Source organism: Diadema setosum, chromosome 2 (assembly GCF_964275005.1).
Source record: "Diadema setosum chromosome 2, eeDiaSeto1, whole genome shotgun sequence".
In the NCBI taxonomy this organism is placed as follows: Eukaryota; Metazoa; Echinodermata; class Echinoidea; order Diadematoida; family Diadematidae; genus Diadema; species Diadema setosum.
Window position 1 is genome coordinate 40,278,608 of NC_092686.1, and position 13,379 is coordinate 40,291,986.

At 38.7% G+C, this 13,379-nt stretch overlaps 1 protein-coding gene across 1 annotated transcript in view; it reads right to left on the reverse strand.

The window, feature by feature from the left end:
• The window catches only part of LOC140245972 (DDB1- and CUL4-associated factor 1-like), a 37,499-nt gene that overhangs the window by 4,471 nt on the left and 19,649 nt on the right, over positions 1-13,379 (reverse strand). Inside the window, exons 18-29 of the mRNA XM_072325422.1 lie at positions 12,593-12,784; positions 11,923-12,149; positions 10,724-10,799; positions 9,869-9,930; positions 7,451-7,529; positions 5,786-5,857; positions 5,016-5,072; positions 4,340-4,422; positions 3,325-3,409; positions 2,098-2,331; positions 1,352-1,445; positions 272-376 (exon numbers count right to left, since the gene is read on the reverse strand). Of these exons, the coding sequence (XP_072181523.1) occupies positions 272-376; positions 1,352-1,445; positions 2,098-2,331; positions 3,325-3,409; positions 4,340-4,422; positions 5,016-5,072; positions 5,786-5,857; positions 7,451-7,529; positions 9,869-9,930; positions 10,724-10,799; positions 11,923-12,149; positions 12,593-12,784 (1,366 nt within the window). The remainder of the gene's footprint in view (positions 1-271; positions 377-1,351; positions 1,446-2,097; positions 2,332-3,324; positions 3,410-4,339; positions 4,423-5,015; positions 5,073-5,785; positions 5,858-7,450; positions 7,530-9,868; positions 9,931-10,723; positions 10,800-11,922; positions 12,150-12,592; positions 12,785-13,379) is intronic.

The following is a 13,379-nucleotide window of genomic DNA, read 5'->3' on the forward strand; positions in this document are numbered from 1 at the left end:
AGTCACCATGGCCTTCCTGATGGTCTGAGGCTCATTGCTACACCTGAGTGTTAACTATATAACTAGTTCAAGTTTTACTGAATGCTGACGCAGGGAAAAAAAAAAAAAAAAAAAAAAAAAAAAAGTTTGGCAAGCCAAGTTAAGTGCCCAGGCACAAACAGCATTAACTCTTGAATCTCAAAGACTGCATGAGCCAAATTAATTTCTTCTTTAATCATGCCTGAATTTTGCTGTATGATGAAGGGGTCTTTAAAAGTCAACTTCGACTCACCTATAGGTTTGTAGTCGGTGGCATCAAAGGTCCTGATGGAGGACCCAAACGGACTCTTCATCCTTTCCTCCACCAGCTCATCATCACTGTCAGACTGGAAGATGGCTGGAGGATACCGGGAGAAAACCATGGCAACCAAAATTTGATACACAATCACAATTTTAGATTTCATTAAGTTATGGCAACACTTAATAGAGTTCTCACAACACTTGGTTGTGTGGAATTAAGTGAATAATGAGATTAAATGTGACTCATCTTTTGATGGTTATGCATAATACAATAGTAGCATTTTAGAAAAAAAAAAATTACAAAAAAAAGGTCTCATTCATTTGTGACAAGAATTATTACCAAAACATTACTACTAATATTCAAGAATGGTGCAAAAATCTACACCCGAAAGGTGATATCATAATAAAAAATTTTAAAAAAAATTATTTCTCATTTCGTAATGCAGTATGAGATCAGAGCATGGGTACTATTATTTTCAAAGTTTGAGAATCTTATACCATGAATTGGCCAACAAAATCATTCAGGTTCAAATAATATTAATTTTGGAACCTCTTTCTTATCTCTTTTTCTTTTCCTAGCAACTGTGGAGAGAACAGCACAATGGAAAGTTGTCTCAATCACAGGCATGAGTGACAGACAGTATAAAGTGGGTATTAACCCCTGGCTCTCTCTTTCAAAACCCCCTGAACCAAAACAAAAGTACCACTACCCAGAGCTGCCAAGTTTTGTAAAAGCCTTTCATTACTTTGACGGCTGAAAATCAGTAATTTGCACCTTTTTTGAGTGAAAATCTGTAATCCTTAACAGTATAACAGAATATAACACAGACACTGATTTCTAAAATCAGTGAGTTGCTTGTAATATTCAGTATTCTTCTCCAATTTCAGTAGAAATTACTGAAAATCAGTACTAGTTGGCAGTTCTGATTACCCCAACACTTAGCATTACGCCAATGGTTTCTGCTTTCCCCGTAATTATAACAATGCCACATATGGAAAGCCAGGAGCCAAAGAACGATGAGAAACACATGCACTTGTTTGGATGATACGGAGAAGCACCACTAGACCTCACCTCCATAGATGACTGTGCCTGCACTGTTGAAGACAATCCTACACTGGTCCAGGGCAGGGACAGTGTGGAGGAGATGGAATGTGCGGATGTCCCACTGAGAGAACCAGGATTAAGGGAAAATGCATCTTAAACCTCTACTAGACACCTTGTAGGCACCTTCCTTTACTTTCCACATCCATTTCCATGCAAACACCCATCAAAGTTTGTTCAGTTGCCCATAACCTCTGCAATCATTCATAGTTTCTGCTCATGAAGCACAACTCATAAAGACCAAGATGCCATAAATATCTAGTCCACAAGGCTAAATCTATAGTCCAAGTCTAAAAACATATAATTGACTACAGCCCTAATGCCACCATTCAACGTCAACCATGAATCTGCAATAATTTATGAAATGACGCGGAATACAGATCGAATGGGGATGGTTCCATTTGGACTTTCTTCTACATTATTGTGACTAGCAATGCAGTGTTATTAATGGTGTGGCAAACCTTACCCACTGTTGCATGTGGTGGAATTATTAATATTATAAAAACTTAATCAAAGCTGTAAAATGAGTATGAATTAATGCAACCATGACAAACAGCAGGTTTCCATGATCAAATGCCAGAATTTTGGTACTATAGGCAGCTATAACTCAAACAGTGCACTTGAATGTGGCAGCTGAATGGTCAAGCATGGATTCTACAGGTCTGTCTCTTGGTACACCAGTTACAATCTCATGGCTCTGGTCTGGGAAAGGATACAATCTCGGAGTTGATGATAACCTCCAGGCCCGACGGGTGGAAAAGGCCGCTGATCTTGTTCTGGAACTGGTCAAACTTGTAGACGGGCTTGGCGGAGCGCACGTCCCACAGCACGCCGTCGTTGAGCACCAGGTCGTCCGTGGGGTCAAAAGTGGCGCAGTTGTTGGTGTAGTTGTTGCTCAGTTGACCGTCGTGGAGGGTCAGCACCAGCTGACCAGTGGAGGTATCATAAATCTGGTGGACAGAACAGCCATTTGGTATGTTACTCTGACTTCTTGTGGCTTCAGTATCTACTTTGTCATGGCACAGTCTACCTTACTGTCTACCTACAAGTTTGTGGGGTATGATGAAGTAAACTCTAGGGCCCGAATTCACAAAGGTGGTACAAATGAAACCATGGTTTATGCCATGGACAAAAACCATGGAGCGCCAAGTGTCGCACAGAATATTTCGTTACGAAATTGGTCATTTCGTCGACAAAATGACCGTTTCGTTAACAAAATTATCATTTCGTTACAAAATAATCATTTCATCGACGAAAAGACTGATTTCGTAACGAAATATTCCATGCGACACTTGGCGCTCCATGGTTTTTGTCCATGGTTTAAACCATGGTTTCATTTGTACCACCTTCGTGAATTCGGGCCTAGGGGTCAGTATCTCATCCCTCTTACCGACAACAAAACAAAAAATTTTGCTCACCACTTCCCTATGCTTTCACTCCGCCAACTGCTAATGGTGAAATTGGATTTTTCTTTTTTGAAGCATGGCTTGTGGCTTTCACTCAAGGTGCATAGTTTGTAGCCCCAGCACAAAACATGCCCTTCTACTTCACCACTTTGCCTCTTGACAGCTGAGCAAGGCAACATGCAAAACGATCATTTGGCTTCGACACATCCTTTCAGATCAAATTCAGGGGCTGCAATGCCTTTCAAATACGCCAAGTACTGACAAGCTAGGGTGGAAATACACAACTGATGTTCAGGCTTTTATTTGTTATCATTTTCTCCCATGTCTGTCAAATTAATCTGAATTAATGTGACCAAATAAAATGACTATCAAATGCAACAAAAAATGAGATTTGTTAAAGCGAACCTTTTGATCATGACAGGGACACCTTCCATATGTGGAAGTCACTATATTTTGTGAAAGCAGACAGACACAAAAAGTGAGTGAGATACACAGAGGGGGAAATTGCTTTATGGTTGACCACAGAGTATGTCTTACGTGAGCTGTATCATCCTTCGTTCCGATGATGCGTTCCTGAGATGCTTTGCTGAACTCCACATGAACATCTTCATCAAAAGAGAATCTGGGAAACACAAAAGATCATAATATGAAGACCTCCTTGGAAAAAAAAAAAAGAAGATGATTGCTTTCAAGCTATAACACTCACCCAAAATAAAACAAGTTAGATCTCAAACACAGAAATATGCGACTAAGTTAAAAAAAAAAGAAAAAAAGAAAGGACTTATATTAAGTGTGCCAGCATTGGAGAAGAGTTTATGATATATTATCACTGTTTTTATTTTCAAATTGTTGTTGTTGTTGTTGTGTTTTTTTTTTTGTGGGGGGGGGGTGGGTTTTCAAGTCAAAATGCCGATACATGTGACACAAAGTCTTTCACTGCAAGCATCTACACTGATGGAATGTCTGTTTTACCTGCAGAAAGCCGTCAGTGAAATGAAATGCATAACAGATTTGACTTTATAACTTGAGGACAACGATGCATGACATCGACATGAAAATCACTGAACTAAAAAAACAAACAAACAAACAAACTCACATCCAAAACTGAGAAGTGAGTGAAATTAGCATATACCATTGTGCAGCAGGAAGGTGATATCTCAGACTTTCTTCTTTTTTTTTTCTACCTTCAGTATAAAGGAACAACAATTTGATACTTGTGCAGTCACTGCTACATATGACATTTTCAACTGTGTCAGAGAGAGTGACTTATTGTACAGTAGCGCTGCCAGCAATCACTCTGAATCACAGAAGTGGACTGTAAATAAATGTAAATTCACTCTTTACTGTAGCAACTCCTTCCTTTAAAACTGATGGTTGTCAAATAGTATGGCCATCATTAACTCTTTCTGATAGACCATGTCATAATTTACATTTATCTTTCGTTGTCATTATTTTCACCACATGGGTAAGATACTCCACTCTATGTTCATTGCCAGTCAATATCATGAAGGTATCATTCAGTCCCTTGAGGCAAGGGTGAACACAAACTCACTTTTTGTCGAAAGTGGGCTCCCTGCCCCACAGGGCCGACATGGGGTGACTCCACGTACTCGAGGTCAGCACAAGGTTACCATCCTGCCAAGGAAGTATGCATAAAAACACAATCAACCTTAGTTTTCGTCCCTCGTTATTTTTGGCTTCAGAACTGACAGCCAACAGGGGTTTTGTTTTCTTTTCAATGAATGATAATGTGCGAAGTGATCACAGTCTCTGAAATTACAAAAGTCAAAGAAGACATTATTTTTCTCCATTAACTTGTACCAATAAATTGATACCACTTATCAAAAATACTATTTTAAGATTCTCCTTTTTTTTTTCTTTTTTTTTTTGGGGGGGGGGGGGAGGGCACAAGGATCAACGCAATAAAGAAAATGAATGCCCTATTACATTTTCAAAGCAATTGTGGAACGAAGATTATGTGTAACAACCATTCACTGAAAGCATTGTTAAATCTTTTGTTCAGTCTAGACACACACACAAAAAAAAAAACACTTGCCTTTCCACTGAGATTTTCTGAAAAGAAGATAACACTATGGCATCCCTTTAACACACACTTGGAGGTAATAGACCAAGTCTCCTTTTAATAAGGTTAAGCATTTGGCTACCTAACGAGTGTTTATATATTCTTAGACCTCCACACAAGAACTGAAGAGGATAGACTAGCTTACCCGTGATGGTTCCACGAGCCGGATAGGTGAATCATGGCAAGTATACGAGAATTCTTCCTATTCAAACAACAAACACAAGATGTAACCATTGAAAATAATTGCAATTTCTAACATGGCATGAGTGAATGTGTTGCAACAAGAATGTTTCGCTTTTCCGTGATCAATACGTGTGACAGAATACTTGGAAACACAAGAGCCAGGTCATAATCACTCTTATCCATGGTCAGAAACCGTTGTATATTAATGTTAAATGTTTTTCACAACCAGTTTATAATCTCTCCAGATGTTGGCAAAACCACATTCTATAAACGGTATGAATAACCAGAATATAACCTGCAACTTAAAAACAGTAATACACATTGTACATTCAAATAAAAGATTATTGACATTAATTGCACCTGCTAAATCTGTAAAAGAAATTTCCACATTGCATCTCTAAGCACAGTTCCTCATGATTTGTTATGCACACATTGTTCGAGCAAAGTTCTGTCTGTTACTGTCAGTAACTCTTCCACCTAAACAAAAACAAACAAAAAATGTTAAAGTAATCAAGTTTTCAATTACTATTCCACAATTCCACAAATCTTCTTACTATTATAAGAAGATACATATATTACTATATATAAGTAAGAAGACATATACGAGGCAATCCTAGTTCTTTTTAAAGATCTGTTCCAGGACTTCAAAATGTCAAGAAATACTATCTCCCGCTTCCTACGGCATCAATGGCGGCATCAATGGCACACGTTATAAGGCATGATGAAACTTACTGTCCCTGAGTAGAGGTTGTATGTCTTCAGTTCGCCTGCATAATTACCCATCCAGAGAAACCTATCCTTTGGCTGTGCAAATGGAACAGGCAAACATCATGTTAGCTCCTCGTGGACAATGCTGTAAGTGTCACTATAGAATGTCTTCATTCTGCAACATTTTTGACATGTATTCATCAAAAGCTGCATCATACATATAATTATGATTTTTTTTTTTTTGTGCATTCTTACTGATGAAGGAAGGGGTCATTGAATCATCTGTCTAAAAACAGGGCAGTGAATTTAAGGTAGCAATTGCCATTCGTGCATTGATTGGTCAACAATTACCAGACAGAAATTTCACATATCACATTTTAAGGATGGAAATACTCTCTCTGACCGTGCTCCTAATGAAGCAATGTCACTCTGTTGTTGATGTCATTATCAATATAACAGTGAGCAGTGTACTGAAAGTCTCAACACATCATGATTGTCTATCAGTAGAGCTCATCATTGTGATCCCTTCAGTTTAACTATGGCAAGGGGGAGGGGAGAACCATTTTGTCTTCACACTTGACTTAGATTCTCTTACTGAATTTAACTGTCATGATTTAAGAGAATCAAACATACAGTTATGAAATAGCTTGGCAAAACACAGCCAAATGCATGGAAACACATAGAGTTGAATTAGCACTGCACTATAAAATCAACAATGTGTGTATCAATCTTTCCACTTCTTTCCTACAGGACTTTCTCCACTTCAAACAAGAGCCAAACATTAAACCTCTCAGATCAGAATGGCTTCATACTTTGGCATCATCACATCATGTCATTACAGACCTGTGATAAGTTCAAGTTACCATTAAAACATAAGAATTTAAGTATAAAAATAATCACAGATATTGGTGAAAATTCCAGCAACTACAGTCCCCTTTGTATTAAAGTCATCTAGGATGAGTTTTCTCAGGCTTTACAACAATGTGATGCAAAGGCAGAAAAGCCAAACTCTTAAATAGGATCGTATTATAATAAAGGTTGCAAAATGCATATTTTTGTGGAAAAGACATGTTTACCTTTCTGCAATAGACAAAAGCAGTCATACAATTTTTAGAAAAACAGTACTTCTTATGAAACCAGCAGTATTTGAGGCAAATAAACAGTTCAAAATACTGCAAAAAAGCAACAGCTGACATCTCTCCAAAGGACACAATATATTCTTTGTATCTAATTTCATTTTGTGGAGATTTTGCGGAGATTTGTATGCAGGTATGTGAGGGAGCACATCATACTGTAAAAGTGGATATTTTCGCGCGACTAATTTTTCGCGCTCGGCGGAGTAAGAAGAGTTTCGTGTGTTTTTAATTCCATGGAATCAAGACATCGACTTCTGGAACATATGGTAAGCAAAAATATTTGCATGCTTTTATTTTTGCGCTAGTTTCAGGTTGTGAGAAATGTGCAAAAATTTCAACACCGCAAAAATTTCCACTTTTACAGTATTCTCATCTTCTGCGCAATGAGACTGTGATCTACAACACATTTTTATGAAAATATGTAAAAATGTGCAACTCCAAAACATCCCTGTTTTTCATGATACTTTCACTCTTCAGTTAATGGGAATCAACTCTGAGCATTCAAGTCAAGTTTGACAAAGAGCGGTACTTCACTTTGAAAAGTCAAACTCACATTGGAGTGCTTGCTGAAGGCACAACAGGTGAACCAGCTGTCCTCTTCAGCGTCGCGGAATGTCTGGATCGGATGGAATCTGCACAGGGAAAGAATGCAGGGAATATTAACGACTGTTGCTCTTATCCCTCTAGACAATATACAAATGATGCACAGGATAGAGTGCATTAGTGTAGGCGTAGTGCACTCGAGGGTATTTACAATTGTGAAACATGCACGAGGCGAAGCCGAGTGCATGTTGCACTACATTGTAAATACCCGAGAGTGAGCTACGCCTACACTAACGCCACGAAATAATCCTGTGCATCATTTGTTTTATAAAATGGGTCGAAAATTCGAAAACTAACATCATTTTTCAGCGTTTTTCACGTACCTTTGTGGGTCAAGACGTCCGAAGATGTTCGTCCCATACTTTTACGCACGTCGCACTTGCGGAAATCCCGCACATACAGTAGGCCTAATGGGGGGTTGGGTTTCCGGACACCCGCATGAAAACTTACTTATTTTACATAGAATATGCACCCTTTACCTTAAAGACTTGATATAGACTGAAAACTCTGAAAACGGCGTGAGAATTAACCTGCTAAATCGTTGGATTTGCTCTTCAAAGTGACTCCATGTACGCGTCCGGTCCCATAACGCTTGGTCTACTGTACTGTACAAAGTGTACGTATAGTACGGTACAGTATACGTACGTACCTCTTGTACGCCACATATGTTATGCACAAGGGAAGACAGGCCGGCCGGCCGGCAGCCCAAACTAGAAGTTGTTTACAGGATTGACAGCGCGTACGCGTATGCATGCAATTCATCAAAGGAGCCGCCGCGCGCACAGACGATCGGCAATCTACCATAGGATTACAGGCAGTGCAATTGTACTGAAGTAAAGGAAGGAGGTGTGTCTCATTTCAGCGCTTCCTATTGGCTACATTCTTGAACCCATTTTATAAAAGCCTTTAATAATGAGATAATTGTTCAGTCACCTATCAAATAAGTACACACAAAAAATATCAAAGGAAAATGAAACATTTCCACAAGTACTTGATATGTATGCAATGCCTGAAAATATACAAAATGAAAAATAATTATATGGCTTAAAGGCATAATTTACCATTTGCAGATGAAAGCATTAGTGCTTTAAAATAGTTCTAAAATGTGAGTTAGGGATAGAAACAACCACTGTCAAAATTTGAATCCGTATAATCGATGTTAAGTGTTGTTAAATACACAAAATGTGAACAATAGTTATAATAAAAATGTTTCCAGACTGAACCGTATACAGTTACGGTTTACTGAGAAAAACCCTGATATCTCCTTATATTTTAGGTTTTATTGCAAATATTTCATATGTTAGGATGTTTTATGATACAACAGACCTACACATATGCATCAAATGTGATATCTTGAATATTTTTGAAATCACTGCTCCCAAAGGTAAACTGGACCTTTAATATGGCAAATTTTGAGGAAAAAATGTGTTATACTATGGACCAGATGTATTGCCTGAAGGTGTGAATTTTATTGATATAACAGGGTAAGTTTGAACTCCATTAGAATAACTGGTTTGAATGAAGTGAATGTGCACTGGACTTGCATCACACATTTCCAGGCCACAAATGACATGCATGCTCACCGGACTTACAGCATGCATATATACAGAAGCCTAACATGAACTCATGATAGATACATGTACGTCATACATGAACTGGTTTCTTTCAAGTGCATATCTTATTCATAAACATACACACTTGTATCTCCCACACTCAGCACATAGAAAGAAGGAATTATACCCCATTCCCTGTCATATGAACGTAGTCATATTTGGCATATCAAATATACTTTCAATGTGGTATTAATTCTTTATGTGCCACGTTCGCACCTCCAACTCAATCGTGGTATTAATTCTTTATGTGCCACGTTCACACCTCCAACTCAATCGACGGTGTGCCAACTTCGCATATTCTGCTCAAAAGCAAAAAGCCGCCCAAATGGACCGATAACTCGCCAAATGCCACAGTAAAATGAAAGCATTTCTCCTTATCCCATTCATGCCACAGGTAGCTTGATTTTCTGTGATGATCGGCTATCAAGTGGTGTTCTCTACTGGATTTGCGAGTAAATTCTAAGTTTCTGGTACTGTTTTGCGTGCAAAAGTAATGCCTCTACAATGATATGGCTACTAGTCATTTGAAAGAAAAACGATGGTAGATTTGTCATACAATTTACATCAAAGCAAAGTTTGGCATTTTCTCAACAACTCTGCTTATTACACTTCCAGGGTAACAAAAATCTGCTTTAAGGGAAAGAGATTTTCAAAGCGGATTGTTTCTCCAAAGCATGACTACATTATTGGTGTCTCAGAATATAATGTGGCACACAGGGGGTTTACACCATGGCACATCAAGAGTTAAGTCTCACCTGCTATAGACAAAGTGCCTGGAACACCTTGCTCCATCTCTCCCTCCATGGGCTGGGTTTATCTACAAACAGAACCACAGTGGGGTGATTTACTGATTCACTTAACACTTCAATAGAAAACAGACAAAGCAGTCTGTGCTACATGACAAACATAATAATGCATCATAGCCTGGCATTTGGTTAGATTTCTTGGCTGAAGTCTAGGTCAGAAGCAATGTACCCCACCATCTTTTCTTTCAAGGAGAAAAGAAAAAAAAAAAAGGTGCAGCATATCATAGATGTTGGTCGTATGTATTATAAATTTCGGCATATTATAGGCCCTGGTCTCCCTCTATCTCACTGGACAACTCTGTGAAAAGTACAAGACCATGTTTTTACACATGGTGGCAAATTCAGTGTCTGTTTTTTGAAGTCTACTGTACAATAACTAGTCCTTTAGCAATTGACACATACATGTATCATGCAAGAGTACACAGGTATGTTACTTTCTTTTGGTCATACAAATCTACAGATAGAAGTGTAAGAGAGTTGTTGTTTTGTTCGTTTCTTTTTTTTTTTTTTTTTTTTTTTTGCAATACTGGAACACACATATGACAGCAAAGGGACAAAAATGAAAAATTTGCCATTACAAGCTTGAATTAAAAAAACAACAACAACAATTTTGAGACTTCAAATCAACAACCAAATCCCTGGGCATACCAACTGATATTCTCACACTTTTGTCATGCTGATATAAGAACAGAATTACCCGAATGCTGCTCAGACAACTCTCACAGATATGTTTTAAAGTGACAGAAATATAAAAATTGAAGTTTGATAATATAGCTCAGAGTTTATAAAGTATCAAGAACTTACCGCTCTCCTGAACACTCTAGAGGTTGCATTGATGGGAGCATTTTGTCGGAACTTTGGCTCCGGACATTGATGAGGTCTAGCACAGACAAGAAACAAGAAAACATATTAAAGTGGAACGAAACCTAGATATACATGTCGATTGAGTGAATGTAGATTGAGAGAATGCAGCAATCTCAGTAGAAAACATCAGCAAAGTTTTATGAAAATGTGTTGAAAAGTGATGAATCTTTAAAGTTTTGGGGCCATCATTGCTGGATGAAAAGACTGTAATGGTTTGTGATGTTACTGCAGGACAACAATATACAGAAAATAAAGAATATAAAGAAAAATCAACAAATTTAAATTTCTAAAGAAAAGTACACAGTCCCTTGACTTGGTACTGACATATGTCATTGAGTAATATCATTCCCTCTGCTTTCTGAAAGTAGAAAGTCAAGTGCTCTTTCATTATGCTTGAAAAACTAAAATATGTTTGATTTTCATTATATTTTCTTTGTATTGTTGTCCATGCTTGATGTCACAAAATGTTATAGCCTTCTCATCAAGCAATGGCAGCACCAAAACTTTCAAATTTCATAACTTTTCAATGGATTGTTCAATTTTCCTCAAATTTCACTGATGTGTTCTACTAATATCACTGCATAAATTCAATCCACATACATGTTTGGATTTCCTTCTTCATTAACCCATTGAGGACGGGCTGATTTTGCTACAACACGCATTTCCCATAGACACTTGCCCGAGTATATTCAGGACTCCTTAGGACAGGTTAAAAGGTAAGCACAGGATTTCAACAATGAAAGGTACTCAAGAATTCAATTTTGGCAAGCACATATGCAACACACACACACACACACACATATCAATGTGTTGAATGGTAATAGAATCTGAACCAAAACATTCTACAGGTGAAAATTATTCTAAAATAACAAACTTTTGGGGTGTATAAGTGTGCATTTATGATTGGCTGTCTCTTGGCATGAACGATGTGTTCATGCCTATACAAACCATCAAAATTTGCATAATACATGGACTAGATTTTGACTCCGGTTTTGAATTCCCTTTGAGACTTGCTCACAAAAATCTGAAGTTTGAACTTTGAACTGTATTTCATGGGGATAATGTTCACCACAATCTGAGATGAAATCAAAAAACATGAACTGTGAAAGAACTTTAAGCTCCACCCTTGTGAGTCTTACTCTAGGAGTGAGAAGGAGGGGCACGCCACCACGGGGTTGCTGCAGTGGGCATGCTGCTCCCTGAGGTACTGAGAGACGATCAGGTCAAGACTTGGCGGCGACTTGCTGGATTGCCGTGACGACGCAGTCAATGAGGAGGTAGTGGCCGGGGCCCGTCTAGACTGGTTGAGGGCAGCGGGATGGCCCTGACTGGACTTCTCTCGGAACACTCTCCTCCTACTTGTGCCCTGCAGGGATGGTAGAAATATCCGTGGTCAATTACCCATGGAGGGAGGGAAGATTTTGATACATGTTAGCATTTGTAGTGCAGATAATGAAATACAGTCAAACCTGTCTATAGCGGCCACCCAAGCGAGACAAAAAAGTGGCCAAATAGACAGGTGGCCACTATAGACAGATTCTTTTACATGCTATTTCTCTCGGAGGGAATTGTTTTTAGTGGTTGTATGCAGCAGTTGGCCACTATAGATAGGTGGTTGCTAAGACAGGTTTGACTGTACAACAAGGTATATAAGACAAGTCATAAGCAGTACTGAATATTCTCAATATGGCATCGTATAATTATTTCACATACTGTACCAAAAATCTCTTTCTGCACAAGATGTCTCATTCATGAGTACAAGTGGGGGGGGGGGGGGAATGCCCTGCATTATCACTATATCCAACTCACTCGTGAACTCGCTGGTGATGCGCGTGACTCCGGTCCAAAGGCTATTCTGGAAGGAGGCTGGGGGGTGAGGCTAGAGGCGACGCCCACACTGGGGACTGAGGCAGCTGAGGTAGAGGGCTGGCTGGAGGTCTCTTGGAGACCGGCGGATGCAGGACCGCTGGGCCCAAGGTGGCTGGCTCTTGGAATGCGGGACTGGACACAAAACAAATTGGTAACTCAGGATTTCTTTCACGTTTGTGAAAACCAGACTACAAAACTACAACATCACAAGTCATATCTACTTCAACTACATAATGTATAATGTAGTTTAATGAGACAGATGTACTTTGCAATAACAGATATGCTGCATGAGGCCAAATGGAAGGAATGGCATTACCTACAACAAATGGTGGGTCAGACTTCCCTCAATAGCTATTTACTCATGGGGAAACTGACAATAACTACTATTGGTTACACTGATGACATCATGAATGAGTCAACCAGAGGCAGACGGATACTGCAAAACAAGGAATGTTCGCGTGCATTTTAATTTCACGAATTTCGCAAGAGTCAAGATTTGCAAAATTACAATACAACGCACACAAAAGTTCTTGTGTACCGTATGTCCCAACAAAATTATAACAATACCCTCCGCAACGATAATTTCAAAAATAGTGAATCAATGGAAACACAATTTCAGGGTATGAAACTATAACTCATTGCCCACATCTTACAGGAAACAACATTCGATTTACTTCAGTGGTCAAAAAGAAATGAGGATCTTTGTAGAGCATGTCATGAATCCCTT